The sequence below is a fragment of the Sorex fumeus genome, unplaced genomic scaffold (genome assembly GCF_029834395.1).
Source record: "Sorex fumeus unplaced genomic scaffold, SorFum_2.1 ptg000265l, whole genome shotgun sequence".
Lineage (NCBI taxonomy): Eukaryota > Metazoa > Chordata > Mammalia > Eulipotyphla > Soricidae > Sorex > Sorex fumeus.
Window position 1 is genome coordinate 31,552,351 of NW_026606322.1, and position 21,227 is coordinate 31,573,577.

General features: G+C 37.5%; 1 protein-coding gene across 4 annotated transcripts in view; it reads left to right on the forward strand.

Annotated features, from left to right (window-relative positions):
• GRIK1 (glutamate ionotropic receptor kainate type subunit 1) overlaps nt 1-21,227 on the forward strand; it is a 489,681-nt gene that overhangs the window by 325,408 nt on the left and 143,046 nt on the right. For all 4 annotated transcript variants that reach the window (XM_056109201.1, XM_056109204.1, XM_056109202.1 and 1 more), the window contains exons 2-4: nt 617-784; nt 4,074-4,331; nt 19,382-19,563. In XM_056109201.1, coding sequence (XP_055965176.1) covers nt 617-784; nt 4,074-4,331; nt 19,382-19,563 — 608 coding nt within the window. The remainder of the gene's footprint in view (nt 1-616; nt 785-4,073; nt 4,332-19,381; nt 19,564-21,227) is intronic.

The window sequence follows — 21,227 nt, forward strand, 5'->3', positions numbered from 1 at the left end:
AGAGGCTTATTATATGTGTTCTTTCTCAATAGATGATATTTCTCCACAGTTAGGGTACACGTTTTCTATGTGGCAACTTATTGAAAACAGTGAAGCAAAAACAAAACAAAAAAAAACAGGTCTTTCAAACTGTTTATGCACTTTCAAAGTACTAGAATGTGATTCCAGAATTCTAGAACATGAAAAAATATATATGCATACATACACAATATGTGTAATATCTATATATACATATATGTAATTTTGACTGCAATCACCTTTTTTGCACGGTTTCTCAAGAGTCTAGATTAGAATAACTGCTTACAAATTTAAAAAATAGTTTTCATTATAAAGAAAGACAGTCCTTCCTGGATGCAATTCAAATTTTGCTTATGTCAGCCGCGGTATGATTCATGCCCAAGATAGAGGCTATCACTCTCTATCATATTATCAGTTTTATTTCATACAGTAATACATATTTGGGCATACATTTGTCATCTGAGAGGTATTATTCAGAACAATACTGGGTTTGGAATGCCAAGCACACATAGTAACTTATATCTATTTATTTACACATATTTTTAGTACAAATGAAGAATGTCGTTAAAGTTCTCACGCGTCTCTTTTGCCTCTGCAGGAGGGATTTTTGAAACTGTGGAGAATGAACCTGTTAATGTGGAAGAATTAGCATTCAAGTTTGCAGTCACCAGCATTAACAGAAATCGAACTTTGATGCCTAACACCACATTAACCTATGACATCCAGAAAATTAGCCTTTTTGATAGTTTTGAAGCCTCCCGGAAAGGTAACTATTTTCAGAGTTTTAAAAGCATTTTTGGGTGATCTGTCTGCTCTGCAAGTCACCTTTTGCTAGCTGCCCTTTTTTCAAAGTGGACATCTCTGTGAAGATGGGTTGCAGGAAATGTCTGTCTTCCGTGTCACTGTCCAGTACTCTATGAACTATCCTAATGGATGCTGCCTGGTTCTGTTTTCTGGGTCTTTCTGATTAGCTTCCCCTTCAGTGCCCGCCACCCTATTATTAACTGGTTCAGCGGTGAATGGAAAATGTCAAGCCTGATCTGTTTTTCCTTTCTGAAGCTGAGATACCACCATGAAATTGTACAGTACAGTCAAATAAAACTTTGGAGAAGGTCACAGCCACCGAGCATGTGGAAATGCCCACGACACACATAACTCACACCCTGAATTTTAACAGGTTGTAAACTACTAGGTCGACTTAGCAGCTCAGATCTTCTTTTAAAAGAATTCCTGTTCACCAGATCATAGAAACGAGAAGATGAAGTCTACAAGAAAATCTCTACATTGAGTCTCTTTTTGTTGTTGTTGTTGTTACTGAACAGGAAATGAGTTCTTAAAATCTAATCTATCTATCTAGATGCACATAAAGTCTGCTCATCATCCCAGCATAGAAGAGACATTTTCCTCACAAGAGAATTTTTCCCCATCAAACAAATAAATGGAATACAATTAGCAGTATATTGATGCTTATTTCCAGTACTATTTTTACATAGAATGAACTGAGTTCATTAAGTTCGTAAGATATATTTACTTGAACTCTTCTAAATTCATTGTGCTCTTCTCAAGCAAAATATAAAGTTTGTTTTTTTAGAAGCACAGATGCAAAGTGAATAAATTTACATTTTTCCTATGATATGACCTTAGTTTAGTATAAAAATATTTTTTCCGGACCAAAGAGAGTAGAATGGGCAAGACATTTGCCTTGCATGCAGCTGACTCAGGTTCAATCCATGGCACCACAAATGGTCCCCTGAGCTTGCCAGGAGTGATTCCTGAGTGTGCAACAGGAATAAGCCCTGAGCACTGCCGAATGTGGTCCCAAAATAATCAAACAAAATATTTCTTTTTAAGCATTGAGTGTTCCAGATATGATATTGGTCAGAGTTAACTATGAATAAATACCAAAACATTTTACACTATCAAGTCTCAAGGCATCATCATACAAATTTTCTCTATGGATTAGATCTTTCTCAATCTCTCTATCTCTCTATCACAGACACAAACACATTATTGAGCAAATTCCTTATGAAGCCAACTATATGTAATCATGATTCTTCAACCCACATATAAATGGAAAGGTGTTTTGTTTTCATTTTGTGTGTGTGCGTATGTGTGTGTGAGCTGAAGTACTGTCCATACTTGTAAATTAAACACCCTTAAATTTTCTATAAACTGGTAATTTTCTGGAAATCAAAAGAATTGATTTTCTGTCACATAATATTAACATCTCAGCAAAATATTAGCAGAAATTGCAATCCGTTGTCCATGCTAGATGAATTGACAGTTCATATAAACTCCATGCTCTTACCTTGCTAACCAATGAAAACACAGTAAAAACATGATCTTCTGTGGCAATGGCAATTTATGTTTACAGCACGTAATGCAGAAAATTACATATCTTTATATATTATGAGGTAATCAGTGCCAACAATACAGAGAAATATTTCAATTTGAATTACTGTCAACATTTGTTGTACTGTAGACATTAGAAATATAGTCCTCAAAGTTCTATTTTCCTATCAAACACATCAGATCAATATGAAAAAGTCATATAGTATTTTTACTTACCATTATTATGAAATTAACGCCTTCACACTTATAAATTCTGCTGTTATTTAATTCTACAGTTCATTATTTCTCAGTAGTTTCAAATTCCTTTAAACTGCATTAAAATATGAGCTTGAGATCCTCTTAAACCTATATTAAATGCCAATATATGTTTTAGCTAACAAAAAAATGAGTGAATCCTATTTTACGTGATTGCAAAGATGATCTGTTTCAATTTCCATAGAAATTAGTTTGTTAATATATACAAAGTAACTTAAAAATGTCTATATTTTAATACTAGTGGGGAATTTAAGAATGTGAGATAAAATTCAGAATCAAGATAAGAACTTAGATAAGTACCACAATATTACTTACAATGTCCAAAAATTAGGAGCATATAAAATGCTCGACGTTATAGGGATAAATAAATAAATCATAACAACTCCTTGAAATGAAATATTCTACAGACACTAAAAACATAATTTGAAGTTGTAATTACTTAGACAAAAGGGTATGCTTTTAGTGTTAAATTTCGTGTCATGTGATGAAAGCAATGTATTAAAATGTCTCATTATTAGACACTTTTTAAATAAATTGGAACACTGAAATATGAATATGTAGCATCCCAGTGCAATATGATTTTTCAATTACTATTTTTCTTTATAATTTTAAGTATTCTAAAAGTGTATATAATGATAAATTAAAGCAACATGACTGTTACATAACAAATAGATGTTATGTTAAATTTCGCATGCATATAAACTTGATTTTGTTTAGCTACGTTTGGATTGATATTGAGGTCGTGTGTAGAGATGGACCATGAGCTTCTTCTTTGGATTCTACCATTGTTTATTCACATTGACTTGCTTCCTGGTCTATATTAGTTGCATTGGACCAAAAGTCTTCCAAGTTTTCTTTAAACCATGTGTTCTATTAGTCTACAATCAACTATGTATCTATCGCTTACAAATATCATGCTGTAATTTTTCAATAATCTGAAACTTCCTCTTGAAAGTAAAAATCTCAGCAGTTTCCCAGAGTCTTCTAAATTCAGATGACATTAATATCTTCATTGCTATCCTGCCATATGCCAGACTTTCATTCTCATGATGTCTACTTGGCAAATGGTGGAGAGCTCTGAATGCTCTGGGTACCCCCTCACCCAACAAGGAATTTTGATTCCACCATATTCAAGGCAGAGAAGTGAGACGAGCTTGTTTGGATTTGTAGGGCGTTGGCTCTGCAATGTGGCACTAATCAGTTCTATATTCCCATCTCTTAATATTTTAGCATCTCAGAAAGACTGGGGGGGGAGTGATGGGTGATGAAGTAAACGGCTCTCCCCATACAGCTAGAGAATTGATAAAATAAAAATAGATTTAAAACCATGAAAATAAAAAGTAGAAATCACGAAAGGAGAGATTAAATTCACAGAACTCTTTCTCTCTCTCTCTCTCCCTCTCTTCCCTGCCCTCTTTCTATGCCCACTCCCTCTGTTTGACCATCAGCATGTGATCAGCTGGCTCTTGGGGTGGCCGCTCTCTTTGGCCCCTCCCATAGCTCCTCGGTCAGCGCTGTGCAGTCAATTTGCAATGCTCTGGAAGTTCCACACATACAGACCCGCTGGAAACACCCCTCGGTGGACAATAAAGACTTCTTTTACATCAACCTCTATCCGGATTATGCGGCTATCAGCAGGGCTGTCCTGGATCTGGTCCTTTATTACAAGTGGAAAACAGTGACGGTGGTGTATGAAGACAGCACAGGTATGCGACCCATACTGGGCTTCTGGTCCAGCCCCCCCGTAGCCACGCCTGGACATTCATCCCATTTGGTTGAATAAATGAAAATTATATTTGACGGAAGTTAGTGACATAGTCCAGTTTAGAGCTGCTAAGTATAATGTATTCCACTTCCTTTTGGTATCTCTTTTTTCTTTATTCTTTTATTATTATTATATTTCATATTTGATATGCCAAACACAGTAACAAGAAGTCTTACAATGTTACTGGGCCCACTCAAGCAAATTGACGAACAACAAAAGGACAGTGACAGTGACAGTGATTATTATTTTTAATGTATCACTATGAGGTACAGTTACAGACTTACAAAGTTTCATGCTTACGTTTCAGTCATACAATGAATGAGTACCCATCCTTCCACCATCACCCATTCTCCACCACCAGTGATCCCAGTATCCCCACCCCCCACCTCCGGCAGACTCATTCCCTTTTGCTCTCTCTCTCTCTCTCTCTCTCTCTCTATATATATATATATATATATATATATATATATATATATGTTGTAGTTTGCAATACAGGTATTAAGTGGCCATCATGTTTGGTCCACACATCTCCCATCCTGAGCAGGCTCTCCAAGCATCCTTTGCTTGGCGGTCCCTTCTCTATCTGAGCTGCCTAATGATACTGCCATTATTAAAGTTAGGAAGATTATTTTTTTCACTAGAATTAAAGGTATTATGTCACATAACCAACTTTATAAAGACTTTGACCACGAATCTATGGAACAGGTTGAAAATGATCCTCTAATTAATTATTTATTGATCACTGTAGCACTGTCCTCCCTTTGTTCATCGATTTGCTCGAGGGGGCCCAGTAACATTATGAGATTTGTTGTTACTGTGTTTGGCATATCGAATACGTCACAGGTAGCTTGCCAGGCTTTTGCAGTGAGAGGGAGATATTGATCAATTAGCTTAATTGATTATATTTAATTATGTGAATATCTGTCTAGAAAGGTTCTTAACATAGGATGAAGTATAAGAACCCAGTTAGAAGCTGCCCACATACTATTGACCCTTCCACAGAATATGGGTCAAGGACTTTCAGGATTGAACCCTTAAGTTTATTGTATATCTCTTTTGTTAATTGTATTTGCCCCTTTGTTTTATGGTGAAGGATAAGCCCCCTCCTCTCACAAGACACTTTACTTAAAGTTTGGGGGTATTTTTGGTTTTGTTTGTTTGTTGTTTTGCTGATGTCTGCTTACATTTTGAGATTAGGTGAAGTTTGGGAGTATTGTCATGCAGCTGGAATTCTGACAGTGATTCTCCATTGCCCACACAATAAAGTTCAAGTCATTCTAATGCAAAGGATTTGGTAGAGAAAGTTTCTTTTGTATACTTGCTCTGCTCTCACAGCAGCTGTGATGAAGAGTCCCACATCCCTGCCAACTCCTCATTGTTGAGGCTCCCTCCTCACTTTGGATGATCCTTCGAACTGTCAAGGCAGTTAACTCCCTTATGCTTCATGATCACATTCAAACATTCTTAAGAGTTTTTTGAGTTAGAGCTCAATAACACTTTGCAAGCATAAGCATTAGATCATGTGCTTATGTGTGAGATATTATGAATGTCTGAAAATTGTCTTTTTATCTTATTTGTGATTTTACTGAAAGCAGTGCTGACACAGGAAAATAGTGATTTCTTACAATCATAGTGCAATTTATTTTCTGATACATTTTTTAATATTAAGGCCAAAAAGATAGTAGAGCATATTAGGCCCTTGCTGTGGATGCAGTTGACCTGGGTTTGAGTACCAAAACCACATATGTTCCTCTAAGTCCCACCAGGAGTGATTCTTGATTATAGTCATGAGTAATCCCTGAGCACAACCTCATGTGACAAAAAAAAAAAAGAATTAAGGTTAGCCTTTTGTTTGATCTACACACTTGGTAATAAGGCTTATAAAATTACTAATGAATATGAATAAAGCAAGACATGTTAAAAATTTTTATAGCGTTTTATTTTTCAACATCCTTTTCATTAAACACAAGCACTTAACATGAACTTCCTCTGTTTCCTGATTCTGTTTTTAACTGTCAGATAAAAAAAGTGACTGCTCTTGTTGGAATAATGCATTTATGTATTTTCTTATGCCTCATCTTATTTTAGAAAGAAGGAAAAATAGGTGATGACTGAATATACACAATTCATAAATATTATATTCAAAATAGTCTTACTGGGAAGGATAAGGTACAGGCAGATATATTTTTAGCATTTCACCTGCTTGCTATGAAGGAAAAACATATTACCAAATTTAAATAGCTTTGAGAGTGAGTATTATATTGTAAAAGTAAGTGTAGTCAGATAGTCCATGTTGCTTACCTCATGAAAGAGAAATAAGCGAGCTCATAAAATAATATTTCTCATTATGTGTGTCCTCTGTAGTATAATTATCTCTCAACATTTTTCTATGATCTCTGGAATAGCAAGGCCATCTAAAAGGAAAACAAACCAATAAGTAATATTGAAACTTCTGCCTTTAATTTAAGAGAGTGTAGGCAGAATTGCTATATATTTCAAATCATATTCAGACAGAAAGGATGACACAAAATTTGTCACCTTTTCCATTCTTTTGATTTTAGGTAAGCACCTAAAAATGGCAGCCACTTTTCATAAGAGAAAAATTAAAGTATCATTTCTATCATCTTTTACAAGAAACTGAAATCTCCTTTTAATGCCTATTATGTTTACCTGACCTCAGTTGTTCAATAAATACTTACTAAAATTGAAAACCTGACATGAATTTGTATGTTGCCTGTTAAATCAGAGATGACGCATGTTAAAATTGTTTTGCCCAAAAAGACATTAAAAATATAAATGAATAATCAATTGAACCATTAAATTAGAACCCAGAGAGTAAATAGGTAATCTGAGATCAATAAAAGCAGACATCTTTTGACTTTGAATGGATTTAATAATGCGTGACTCAGGACTTTGGTTACAAGTTATTATCAAGTCATAAGAAGACATAAAAACAGTAAACCTGAAGAAAAGGAAAAAAAAAAGGATTTAGGTGTATACTACACCGCCCAACCTGACACCAGAATTAAGTACCCATTAAGAGCACTTTATTGGGATTTGTTTAGGAGTTTGTTAAATAGTCTGGAGCGAGCACAGATGTTGGTGGGACCAAATGGCCCATTACTCCCGTCGAAGTCAGTGGGAGCATTGAGCCTGTCTCCAAGGACAAAATTCAATCACTAAGTACTACCAGGCAAAATTCTGTCCTCTAGAAGTGAAAATGTAGATATACCCTAGAGAAAAGGTCCCTCCCCCATCTCTCTCTCTTTCTCTTTCTTTCTTTCTCTCTGTCTGTTTCTCTCTCTCTCTCTCTCTCTCTCTCTCTCTCTCTCTCTCTCTCTCTCTCTCTCTCTCTCTCTCTCTCTCTCCCTCCCTCTCTCTGTATGCGTCTCATACCAGGTTATTCTTCCTATTAGTCTTCTACATTTCCCTGATCTCCATATACAAAAAAGTGACTGTGGGTAAGAAGAAACTGCTGATCACTGCTGGTCCCCTTTTCCTTCATTAGACCCCTGGTGGCATCCTGGCTTCTGTCCCTTCACACACATCTGAGAAGCTGAGCACCAAATGCAGTGTGGAGGAGTGGATTCAGCAGTTTCAGCACTCACAAAGCAAACCTTAGTAAAATGTAGCCACAGCCTTTTCTGTAGAATGAGGGACAGCATACATTTTTTTTTCTCTAAAATAACAGATAATGTGTAACTTAAGCTTTCGGAACCATGGGCCCTCAGTCACGACTACTCTGTTTATTGAGAGATCAAGAGAACAGCCATCAAAACAGGATATACTGAAATGAGTGCGGTGTGTCCCAGTAAATCTTTTCCACAGATAAAAAGGCCTGCGGTAAGATGAAGTACAAATTTTCAAGAGCGCTAACTTTCACCTGAGTGGAGAGGCTTCACTTATGACTTTAATTTCACATAGGAAGCCACCACGTTCAGCTACAATATGATTTATTTGAGGCAATCCACATGACAATAATAAAATATAATAGACATTCATGTGGAGGAGGAGGACAAATGAAGATGAGGCTCAGGAGACTGGCAGGCAGGTGGTGGATAAGCACAGGAGTTTCTTACAGCGACCTTCTGCAGGGAGAGAAGGATCCCCTCCCAGACATTTCGCCCCAATCTAGAGAAAGTTTCAGGACAACCGTTGTAGAGTCCAGGAGGCATTTGAGATTTTTTTTGGGGGGGTGGGGGTGTCACACCCAACGATGCTCAGGGATTACTCCTGGCTCTGCTCTCAGGAATTACTCCTGGTGATGCTTGGGGGACCAAAGGGTCTGCTAGGGATCGAACCGGGTTGGCTGCATGCAAGGCAAAACACCCTCCCCACTGTACTATCACTTCAGCCCTGAGATGCGCTTAACTCCGTTCCTATAATGCTAGTACTTTCAGAGGTGTATTACTTGCACCACCTGCTAAATTTAATTGCGGTGGGACCTCTCAGCCCAGCCAGGTTTTAGATGTGTTTGGCTTTTGCATGTCTGCTTATCACTGTCTTCATAAACACTTGGCAGCTTTTTAATAATTCAACTTCATCTCGGCAGCCCCCACCTTTTAGGAAGTCGGGATCATTTTAATGTCAATGCACCTAACCTGGCCATCTGTTAGGATCATTATAACATCCAAACATATATTAACAATATGATTGGCTTGGAGGGAGAGGGGAAGGTTGGTGGGGACAGTCGCCATAGATAAGGAGCTAATAGACCTAGTTGAGGAGGACTTTGTTCATCCCTGGAGAAGTGTTTCTTCCTCGTGAAACTGAAAGCATTGGAGAGTTTTCAGCAGAGGTCTGCTGTGGTCGGATTTACGTCATAAAATAACACCAATTGAACAAACTTAATTTTAAGGAGGTAATTGACTTTATAAATACTTGAGAACCAGGCAATATTCTACCTAACAAGTTGCAATGTTCAACAAAAATTAGTGTAAGTATTGATATTCAGAAAGATGATGGTAGGGTCCATTAATAACAGGGAAGGGTTATTTCAAGCAAAGCCATTATCTGTGGGTAAAAAACAGAAAGTTTCTGTTAACATACAGATGTCAAGGTTCACCAGTTCTGACCAGAAAACCCCAGGTTGATTGGTTCAAAAATCTGCTCTGTGAAGGCTGAACTCCAATTAGGTTAGGTATTAAGTCTGAACCAGGCATGAAAGACTACAATTTATGTATATTGTTTTTTTTTTCCAACATCATAAAATGTTCATGCTTGGAGCCAGAGAGATAGTACAGGAATAAACTCTTTCATGCAGCCTTCCCCAAATCAATTTATATATATGGTAACCTAGAAAACACCAGGAGTGATGTCTGAATGCATAGTCAGGAGTAAACCCTGAGCAATGCCTGTCAATTGCGGTCCAAAAACAAAACAAAACAAAACAAAACAAAACAAAAACACACAAGCAAATGAAACAGAGCATACTGGCTATTGAATTGACAATATAATGTAGGAGAACTAGGGTAAAAGCAGAGATTTTCTAATAAAATCAAAGACAAGATCAAGGTCTTTGCAATAGAGAAGAAGTGACCAGATTATAGACATATTTGATTGCTGAGCTAACACCATGCTTTGAGGGCATGTGCATGATAAGAGAGAAATGAAGAGTCAGTGATGACCAGAGTTTGGGCCCGAACCAAAAGATAGAATTCCCTTTGCCTGAGATACGGAGGAGGATAGCTGGGGCTAGTGTGGTCGAATGAAGACAGCATCAGGAACTTGTGCATGTACATATTATGTTTGAGTTCTCACTGTTTATTAGACAATCCAACTGGAGGTGATGAGTGGCAAGTAATATGAATCTGAAATACAAAGAACAGAATGTGATGTGGGTTAGAGTTTTAAATGTGTGAGTCCACAGCGTATAAATGAGATTAGACAATAGAGGGAGTGTGTTCCAATTTAATGTCTCTAACCCTGAGTTTATAAAACATGCAAATTTTCTGTTTTGTTTTGGCTTGGTTCAGTTGTGGTGCCCAACCCGGCTGTGCTCAGGGCTTACTCCTGGCTCTGCCCTAAGAGGTCACTTTTGGTGGGGCTCGGTACCATTTGAGGTGCCAGGGATCAAACCCGGGTTGGCCGCGTGCAAGGCAAATGCCCTACCTGCTATACTATTTCTCCAGCCCCCAAATATTCTTTCATCCATGCTTGCCTTAAATTGTTTCCCTAAACACATCAGACTGATAAGATTTCTAGACTATAGTTTACACTACTAGAGACACTTAAAATAGACTCAGTGTATTGAAGGAAGAATTTGTCTGAAATGTAAGGAAATACATGAAAATGTGATTGTGGAGTAAGCAGGTAAGGTGCAGCAGGTAAGGAGCTTGGCAAGCACACAGTCTAACTGTCTTCAATCTTTGGCACAAAATACGGTCTCCCAGAACCTCCATGAGTGATTCCTGAGAGTAAAGAAAAGAGTAAGCCTTAAGAACAGCCAGCTGTGACCTCCCCCCAACAAATTTATTTTTTAAATCATGATTGAAACACTTAAAAGGAAAAGATAAAAAAGAGTAGAAAATTACAACCACTAAACGATAAGTTTTTAAATGTTATATGCCATATACTGTTCTTAATACTTTATTTCTTTATTTTATTTATTCATTTATTTTGGTTTGGGAGCCATACCCAACAGTTCTCAGCATTTACTTATGACTATGTGCTTATAGGTCACTCCTAGAAGTGTTCAGGGGACCAAATGCTGAACTGGGGATCAAACTGGGATTGCCTGCATGCAGTATAAGTACCTTAACCCCTGCATTATTTCTCTTATTTTTATATAAAAATATCTTATGTAATTGATTTGTTTAACATAGCTGCCCAGCCCTATAACTGAAATAACTCTTCTCGATAACTATTTATAAAGCATGATATTCTATTCATTATATTTCCCTACATCTTTTCATATGAGACAGCATGTATTGTCTGGAACAAACATTCTTGACAGAAGACCTAATATTTCTACTTAAGCAAAAAATACATAAAACATTTGAGCCTGCACAATGAAGACAAAACGTGTTTTACACACTGTCAATGCTAAATTAAGTGGGTGAATTGGTTTTATCTTCAGCAAACCTGTGGCCCACAAGTCACCCAGCTTCATTCTTTTTAAATTTTTTTTCTGCTTCTGTGGTTACATCTAGCGATACTCAGGGGTTACTCCTGACTCTGTAGTCAGGAATCACATCTAGTGGTACTCAGGGGCCCATTTAGGATGCTAAGGATCGAACCTGGGTCGGCCAGGCAAACACCCTCCCATTGCACTTCCGCTTCCTGTGGCTCACATTCTTATGACAGCACAGGATAGAACATTTCTCTTCCATGCCCTCCCACAATTTCATCTGAATGTCATGTGGGTGTGTTGCGGTGAAAAGTTTCTGACAATACCAGTACTATAACACTGTAATAAATTTCAGTTCCTTTCTTTCTTTGCCCTTATTGTTGTTACCCTCCATACTACCTATGCTAGCCTCCTGACTAGAGCTGTATTCAAGTTTTCAAAATTCTGCTCATGAAACCAACCAATAGATACCACATAAAAGCAAAATACTTTTCATTTTTTCTGACGTTAATCACAATTCAGAACCAAAATCTAATGGGGTAACTGCCTTCAATGTAGTAACTAACTCTCAAATATTTTGAATAGATTCTTCTATGATATCTTTTTACTATCCAGGGACACAAGTGTTCTCTTTGGAAAAGTCACTAGAACTTTTTAAACACACTTTTGAAACATTAACTGTATAAAGACCTGAACTTAAAAGTCTCATATTTCTCCAGGCAATTAATTCATTCACTTACTTATTTTAATGTTTCACTCTTGATATTTCCTCTTCTCTGAAGGGTATGTCCCCTAAAGAATCCTATTAGATTTGGATATATTAATGTACTAACAAGTTTGTGAAATGCCATTTTGCATGTTTCTTGCTTCAAATGGAGAATAAATTAACATTTAAAATGTAAGATCTTATCTTTGCATCCCAGTGGTTTCTTACATTCACTTTACGGTATTCAACCCACTGATGTGATCTAATGATCAAGAAATTGGATTAAGATTCAAGAAAACCTATGTACTTTGCTTTTGAACTGATACTCATTAAATAGAACTAGAGTTATGTAGGAATGGACAGGGCTGTCATGTGAAATAGAGAATTTCTGAACCGAGAATATTCAGCAATAGTTGGACAGAAGGGATAGATTCATACATCAAGTAGGGGTTGACCTTTAAGGTCCTTTCCAATTCCTGGCATCTGTGACTCATTTTCAGGACCAATCCAAACAATTAACCTCCTTGTGCCTCACTTTCCTTCTTGTAAAATAGAGTTGACACCTAGCCACCTCCGAGGTGTATTTCGAGGTTTATTGAGCTATTTATAAGACTTGTAGCATACTTCATAAAGGGGGGCAATATAAATAGGCAAGTTTGTTATTATTTAAGATGTCATGGGAAATTTTAAGCACCCACCTTAAAGAACAGCTTCTTTTTTCTCTCCTCCATATGCTCTCCCTGTTCACGGAGTCACTCCGTGTGCATGCAAATCAGCAATTTTCTATGTTCTGTCTGAGTGCACAGAGTTAGGTGGCCAAAACAAGTGTTTAGAATTTGCCATTTGAACATTCCTTAAAGTTATCTGTCTGTGCATGGCCCTGCTTAAATGCATGTGAAATAAAAACTCCTTTTGTGTTAAAGCACTTTTCAAACCAAAGTTACAATTTCTAATTTCATTCTGAGGGTAGGACATAGCGTAGAAGTTTTCCTATGTTATTATTTTATATACATATGTTTTGTTTCTTTATTAGGAAGATTAGAATTTAGTAAAAGGTGACAGACATGTCAAATACAACTTTTTATATAGAACTAACCATTAGTGTTTGACCATGTTAACTTTCATGCTCCATGATTCTCTTACAATAAAGCAATACAAAGTTGCAGTATTGTGGAATACTACCACGATATATAAATACTAGTTCAAGAATCCTTAGTTGTAGAATTGTGAAGCCCATTAACGGTAGAGTGCAAGCATCATGACTTTTTACCCTGTCAAGATAAAAAGGAAATTACCTCACAAACCTCTGGTTCTCCGTATCTGGGTAAATAGGTATAAGACTGACAAAAGTAAAAAGTAAAAGACAAAAAAAATCTTAGCAATAATGTTTACTTTCTGCATACATGGGAAACAATAAGAAGGAATCAGTAACTCTCCCATAGGGTGTCAGACTTTCGTTAGGGATTTGACCAAGGAAAGCACAGTAATACAAAGATAAGCAGGGGCTGGAGTGATAGCACAGCAGGTAGGGCATTTGCCTTGAAGCAGCCTACCCGGGTTCAATTTCCAGCATTCAATATGGTTCCCTGAGCACCACCAGGAGTAATTCCTGAGTGCAAAACCAGGAGGAACTCCTGACCATCGCCAGGTGTGACCCAAAGAGCATAAAAAAATAAAAAATAAAAATAAGAAAATAAAAAAAACAAAGGTAAGCAAGATTGAAGTTCCACTTTCTCCAAGACAAAGTGGATAAGGAATAAGGTTTTCCCAGAACAGTATGGGAGGCACCCCTAAGGGGGCCATAAAGGTGCCTCCCCTAAAAAAAAATCAAGTATGTTTTTCCAGTTGTCTTCTTATCTACATTTTAAAAAAATTATTGATTTATTTGGTTTTAGGGACCCTAGCTGGAAGTGCTTGGGGCTTACTCCTGACTGTGCTCAGGAGTCACTCCTGGTGGAGCTTGGGGGACTATATGTGATGCCAGGGATTGAACCTTGTTAACCATAGAATAGGCAAGTGCACATCCACTGTACTATCTCTCCAGTCCCTGCAATTTTTTTTTGCTTTTTGGGTCACACCTATCGATGCACAGGGGTTACTCCTGGCTCTGCACTCAGGAATTACTCCTGGCGGTGCTCGGAAGACCATAAGAGATGCTGGGAATCAAACCCAAGTCAGCCAAGTGCAAGCCCTACCCGCTGTGCTATCATTCCAGCCCCCAGTCCCTGCATTTTATGTTTTAAAGAAACTAGAAAACCATCCCTGTTTGTAACTCAGATGCTTCATTCTTTGAGAGGTCATTTCCAACAAGTTAACTCTTAAAAACAGTAGGACCATTAGCAAACCATTGTGCCTAAATCAATTCCATTGTCAATTATTTGTTTAGAAAATCATTTTTAAATGTTTCTTACAAGGAAGGATAATGACTGATGGATTGACTAAAACAGACAGCAGAAACACCATCTGTACTCCTATGTTCACTGCAGCACTATTCACCATAGCCAGAATCTGGAAACAGCCTGAGTGCCCAAGAGCAAACAAATTGATAAACAAACTGTGGCACATCTACACAATGGAATACTATGCAGCTTTTAGGAAAAATGAAGTCATGAAATTTGCCTATAAATGGATGGACATGGATCATATCATGATTAGTGAAATGAGTCAGAAGGAGAGGTACAGATATAGAATGACTGCATTCATTTGTGGTATATAATATATATATATATATATATATATATACATGAAAACTAATATCCATGGCCAGGGAAAACAGGTTAGGAGGACTGGTCAATGTCAATGGTTGGAACTAACACAAGTATTTGTGGGGCTGAGGGCAGGTAAGATAAAGAAGAGAGACAAGAATGACAATAATAGCTGGGAAAGATCATGCTGGAGAAGAACGGAGTGTTAAAAGAAGATAAAGGGATATTCATGATAACCTTTAAGAATCAAAATTGCAAACCACAATGCCAGAGAGAGAGAGAGAGAGAGAGAGAGAGAAAAGAAAAGCATATAGGCAGGCAGTGGGGTGTGGGCTGGGGAATGAGGGAGGGAACCTAGGAACACTGGTGCTGGGAAATGTACACTGGTGGAGGGATGAGTGTTGGAATGCTGTATGACTGAAATCCAATCATGAACAGTCTATCTCACAGAGATTCAATTAAAAAGTTTAAAAGTTAAAAAAATGCAAATATAAGAGAAGTATTTCTCTACATTGTTTTCTGCAAACTTACAAAACCTTTGTGACAGATTTTGCTAATGAATGCAGAGAGGTTTTGTTCTGTTGGGTTTTCTTTGCTTTTCCGCACGAAAGTGGGTTAGGAAGAGAAATACTAACTTATTTTGTCCATGAGCGTTGTTCTTCTCAAGATTTAAGCCTGCAATCGTTAAACCTGCGGATCCTTTTCTTCCTGAGGCCATTTCTCCACTAGGCAAATACAGTGAAAAAATTGGGGACTTTTTGAGTTTTTCTGAAGATAAATTTAGTCCAGCTAGAAACCAGCTAGTCTTCTATCCTGAGTTTTGCTCTTTCCTTTTCAGTGGAGATTTAAATTGTCTTATGAAACAATTGTGAAATCGCATGGGTAGTTTTTCAGGTGCGAGGGGATATGTTCATTAACTATCTCATTGCCAAATAAATGTTTATATACACAAACATCAGAAGTTTATGTATACATTCGGTTTTGTTTATTAAGGTCGCCTATCAATTTATAGAGTTAAGTATTAGTCCGATAATTCACCTCTACCTTAAGAGATTGGACCCTTAAGCAGTGTTCAGATGATCTGTGATCTCCTATAGAAATTCTTGGCCAACTGGGTCTGGTTGTTCAATGCTAGGGGTCAAGAATATGGTGGGACCGGTGCCCCAACTTGCCAGGGACCACCAGGGCCATCCTGAGAATGTTCAGAGGCCTTCCAGGCCATACTCTGTGGAACAAGCCAGCACACTCAGACTCTGAGCATGCAAAGCATTTGCCAAAACCTAAGTGCTCTTTCCCAGCTCTAATCCACAATTGAAAAAACAAACAACAACAACAACAAAAAAAAAGGTGGAACCAAGGATTAGGTAATATAATTTTATTTAAGATTTAGAGTCAGAAGGTGCATCTGACTTAAAACCCTAAATCTGCCACAGGACTTTGAACTAGACATTTTCCCTTCCATCAGCATCAGTTCATAATTTATAAAGTACTGGAAGTATTCGGAAGTATTGGAAACTGAGCAATAGTACAGCGGGTAAGCCATTTACCTTGCAAGCAGCCCAGCTAGGTTCCCTGGAAACACAGACTTTTTTCCCTCACCCCTGAGAGCAGAGTCAGAAACTAGCCCTGAGCACCACTGTGTGTGGCCCCAAAACAAACAACACAAAATAAAATAAAACTGGGTTGTAATGATGTCCCATCCAGATCATGGATGTGTTAAAATCCTCCACCAGGTACTGAGGACCTTAAAGCAAGTTGCACTTATGCTGCACCCCCAAATCTTTGAAGCTTGGTAAAAGCCTCCAGGAAATGCTCACCCATAAAAATGAATGCATGATATGAGAAAATGTCTTTAACTTTTAATACCATTATTAACATGTATGTAAATTATCATGATAGGAAGTTGCACTTTAAGACTAATACTCCTCTGAAAAAAAGCAATTCATTGCAGCATACCAAATGTACTTTTAGATGTTTTGTTCATCTTATTGTTTTATTGAAAAGCCATGTTGATCTCCCTTGTGGTCATAGTTTAGCAGAAAACAATAAGCAAGAGACATGCCACTGTAAAGCAGGGGGCAGCACTGCACTGTAGCACTGTCCTCCATTGTCCATCGATTTGCCCGAGCGGGCACCAGTAACATCTCCATTGTGAAACTTGTTGTTACAGTTTTTGGCATATCAAATATGTCATGGGTCACTTGCCAGGCTTTGCCAAAGCAGGGGGTGGTAGGTAATAATTGCAAGAGAGGGCAGGAACAACCACAAGGAAGGAAAAAGAATAGTTCTCTTTTCTGTTTTGTTTCCCCATCTTATCTAAAAACTACAGCTCTCTCTGATACCTCAGCACCAACAAATTTTATTTGTGAGGCAGAATAATGAAGGGGCAGGGTTGGGGGGGTGGGGAATGAACATTGGACTCACACACAACTGTCTGCAACTAAAACAAGTTGTGCTTTCATGACCTTAGTAAATTACTTAATTGCTCTTATCCCCAATTTCTTTACTTAAAATAATGCTTTGGAGAATTGGGGATAAGGATTAACAATATATCCAGTAACTCTGATACAAGTTCATGTGCCTGATTTTCTTCTATTTTCTTTCTTTTTAAAAACCGTTTTTCATATAAGTGGTTCAGGACAAGTGATTTGGAAAGTCAGAGGATGAGTGGTTATCATTAGTATTTGAGAATCTTAAAACAATTGCTTAATTTATGAAGAAGCAAGAAATAAGACATTTCTTATCTAAGGGTTTCAATATTTATGAAAACCGTTTTGGAAGGAAAAGTCAATGACAAAATAAAATGAAAAAAGTATGATATCACCAAATCTTGATATGCTTCTACAACTCCGTGCTCTTTACCCCTAATTATTCTATGCTAATGAGTTGTTCAGTTTCAGGGGCCAGCGGGATAGTACAGTGGTACTAAACTTGCCTTGTACACAGCTAACCCTAGTTTATCCCTGGCATCCTGTAAGGTCCCTTGAGCTCCATCAGCAGTTATTCCTGAGTGCAGAGCTAGAAGTAAGCCTTGGACATTGCCTCATATGGTCCAAAAATAAAAATAATCTAAAACAAAAAAAAAACCAAGTTGTTCGATTTCAAATTTATTGTCTATCAGAACCAAATGTAATCATGGAAGTTTAAAGGAAACTTAGCAAGTGGGGCATATATGTGTAGGTCTCAGGGAGGAAAATAACTAAATAAATAAAACAAGAAAATGAAAGAAATGTATCAAGTCCAGAGTGTGTTGGCATCCCCGCTGCCTCCTGCATTGTGAATACACAATTTCCATCTGAATACTGATAAAGTAATATTTCCTATTGATTACCTGAAGCTGACAGATCCTAAAGGCACAAAACTATGCAGACATAAAAAAAAAAATAAAATAAAAAGAAGAAGAAAAAGTCAATTTCCCTATGTGATAAGAATCCTTGAGTGAGAGTCAACATCGTACAGTGTAGCAAGCACCAGATAACATTATGGGGAAATAGGAGAGAGGATTTATATAGCTGTTTGTCTTGTAGGAGTAAAGCACTTCTATTAAAAAAATAGCACAGTTGAACAGATTCATACTTTCGGTAAATCAAAGATTCTCTGTCAAGTCGAGTTGCTTGTCCATCTACTTCACTGAAATTACCAATGGTATATTTTTAAGTGACTTCATTTCTGCTTTAATAAATAACCTTTAATACTTCTTTTGTAATTTTTTAATAAAGAGAAATCTTCCTATTTAATATTGAGCCATATTAATAAGAAGACAAAGTGAGTGATTAAGAAATAGCTTATATCCAACTAATTCTCAAATAAATAGTGTTATACAGAATTGGTTTTATTAAAAATTTACAGAGATCTTTGTCCCTAAAAATTCTAGCATTCTTTGGCTTTTTCTTCCTTCCTTCCTTCCTTCCTTCCTTCCTTCCTTCCTTCCTTCCTTCCTTCCTTCCTTCTTTCCTGCCTGCCTACCTGCCTGCCTTCCTGCCTTCCTTCTTTTGACTTTCTTTGTTCTTGGGCCACATCTGATAATGCTCAGGCACTATAAGTGCATATGGGGTGCTGGGAATTGAATCTGGGTCAGCCAATTGAAAGCAAGTGCCTTACCCACTGTATTACGCCTAGCCCCTATATTAGCATCTGAAGCAAGCAACAGTTAACAGTTTCATTGAGCATCTTGGAAGCCTAAAGCCACTTTTCTTTACAAAAGTTTTGGAGTTAAAGTCTTGGTTTATTAGAGGTTTGAGGTGTTCAATGAAAGATGGAGAAAACATTACATTCTAAATAAATGCATTTGGGAAAATTGTGCTTTCAAACCACACATGCATGCAAAGGGAAAATGCAGTCTTATCTACCACAGGATGAAGAATGATGAATGACAAAGTCAATAGTGTAACCTTTGGGTAGGGTGGCCTCTTGATACACTTGGGGAATGAATAAGAGTATGGCTGTAAATGGCAATAAACAAATACTCTCTCACAGAACAGGTTGTTGCCTGATTGAATGTCATTTTCCAGGTCTAATTCGTCTGCAAGAGCTCATCAAAGCTCCTTCCAGATATAACATTAAAATAAAAATCCGCCAGCTGCCCTCTGGGAATAAAGATGCCAAGCCTTTACTCAAGGAGATGAAGAAGGGCAAGGAGTTCTATGTGATATTTGACTGTTCACATGAAACAGCCGCTGAAATCCTTAAGCAGGTAAGAGGGGAAGTAGCGGAAGTGGGGGTAGGGTGAGGGAATTTCCATATTTCTCTCTCTCTCTCTCTCTCTCTCTCTCTCTCTCTAGAATGCCTTCTGCTTTCATTTGTGCCACAGTTCATATTGCAGCAGTCCAGTATAGGCTGAGGAATGGAGTGATAGCACAGCGGGTAGGGCATTTGCCTTGCACGTGACCGACCCGGGTTCCATTCCTCTGTCCCTCTCGGAGAGCCTGGCAAGCTACCGAGAGTATACTGCCTGCACGGCAGAGCCTGACAAGGTCCCCGTGGCATATTTGATATGCCAAAAACAATAACAACAAGTCTCACAAAGGAGACATTACTGGTACCTGCTCAAGCAAGTTCAATGAACAATGGGAAGACAGTGCTATAAACTTATGAAAGACTCGGTGTCACCTAAGCCACCCTTCTATCCTTAGTTGCAGATTAGCAAGTGGTCCCATTTATGTGTTTGGTTAGATATAGAAGCTGGCATCAGAGATTGAGAAGAAAGGGGTTTCCCTTCATGCTGATTAACCATCTCTCCTCTTCATGTCTCTGGAGGCTGAGCCATATATCATTTACACAATACTCAGCTTGTCTTAAATACATAAACCTGGGGCCAAGATGTCAAATGTGCATGATTCTGAGCATAGAGAAGGGTCCCAAGGAAGGGACAGAAGAGATATTTCTCTCTTCTAATTTGTTACAGACAATGAACTACCATTCATTAATCTCCAGGGATTGTGTTGGAAGAAATGCATGGCAAATGGTAAAATCATATGTAAATGAAAGATGTTAGTAAGGTTTGAAGATTTCTAAAAACATTTTATGAACTTAATGTTTTGCTATATTATGAAAATTTAAAGAGTTTTGATTCTTATTTCCATGAGAAGCATTGTCATTACTGTCACTACGAAAGGTATAGCAATGACAGTAATGATTTCTGGGTCTAGGTTAATGGCAATGTTCTTATGTCGAAAGATAAAAGTTTAGTTTTTAAAAATATAAAACATAAAAGATAAGTAAGTATAGTTATCTTTTACACACCACACACACACATACATACTCACACACACCAGAGACTTCTGACAATGTCTCTAGACATTTTTGGTTGTTATATTAGGAACACCAGAAATTCATGATTAAAAACTGGGGAAGTTGCTAAAACACACTATAACATACAACAAAAACCTATGGAACTTAAAATGCTGAAAGTGCTGAGGGTAAGAAACCCGAGCAGAGACAGAGACAATGGGGATGTGGTTAAATGTTTAGAAGCGTTTTGGTAGGAAAAAATGATTAGATAAATGCACATAGAGGAAGTCTGGAAAAAACTGTCAGTTATCCCTGTGATGCCACTGAGTTCAGATTTGTTTAGTTGCAACGGAAACAACTAACCAAGAATGCAGACTAGGCATCTCCTTTATCTCCTGGATGATTACACTAAGAGAATCTGTTTATTTAACACAACTAACATTGTACTATAACATGAACATTTCAACTATTCATGATTATAAGTCATTGTCTATATGTGTATATATATATATATATATGATACTTAAAGTCCAATTCTATCTTTCACCAATTGACTTAGCCAATTTTACTCATAAGTATATTTGATGTTGCAGTTGAAAATGACCAGGCACCTCATTAAGGTTAATT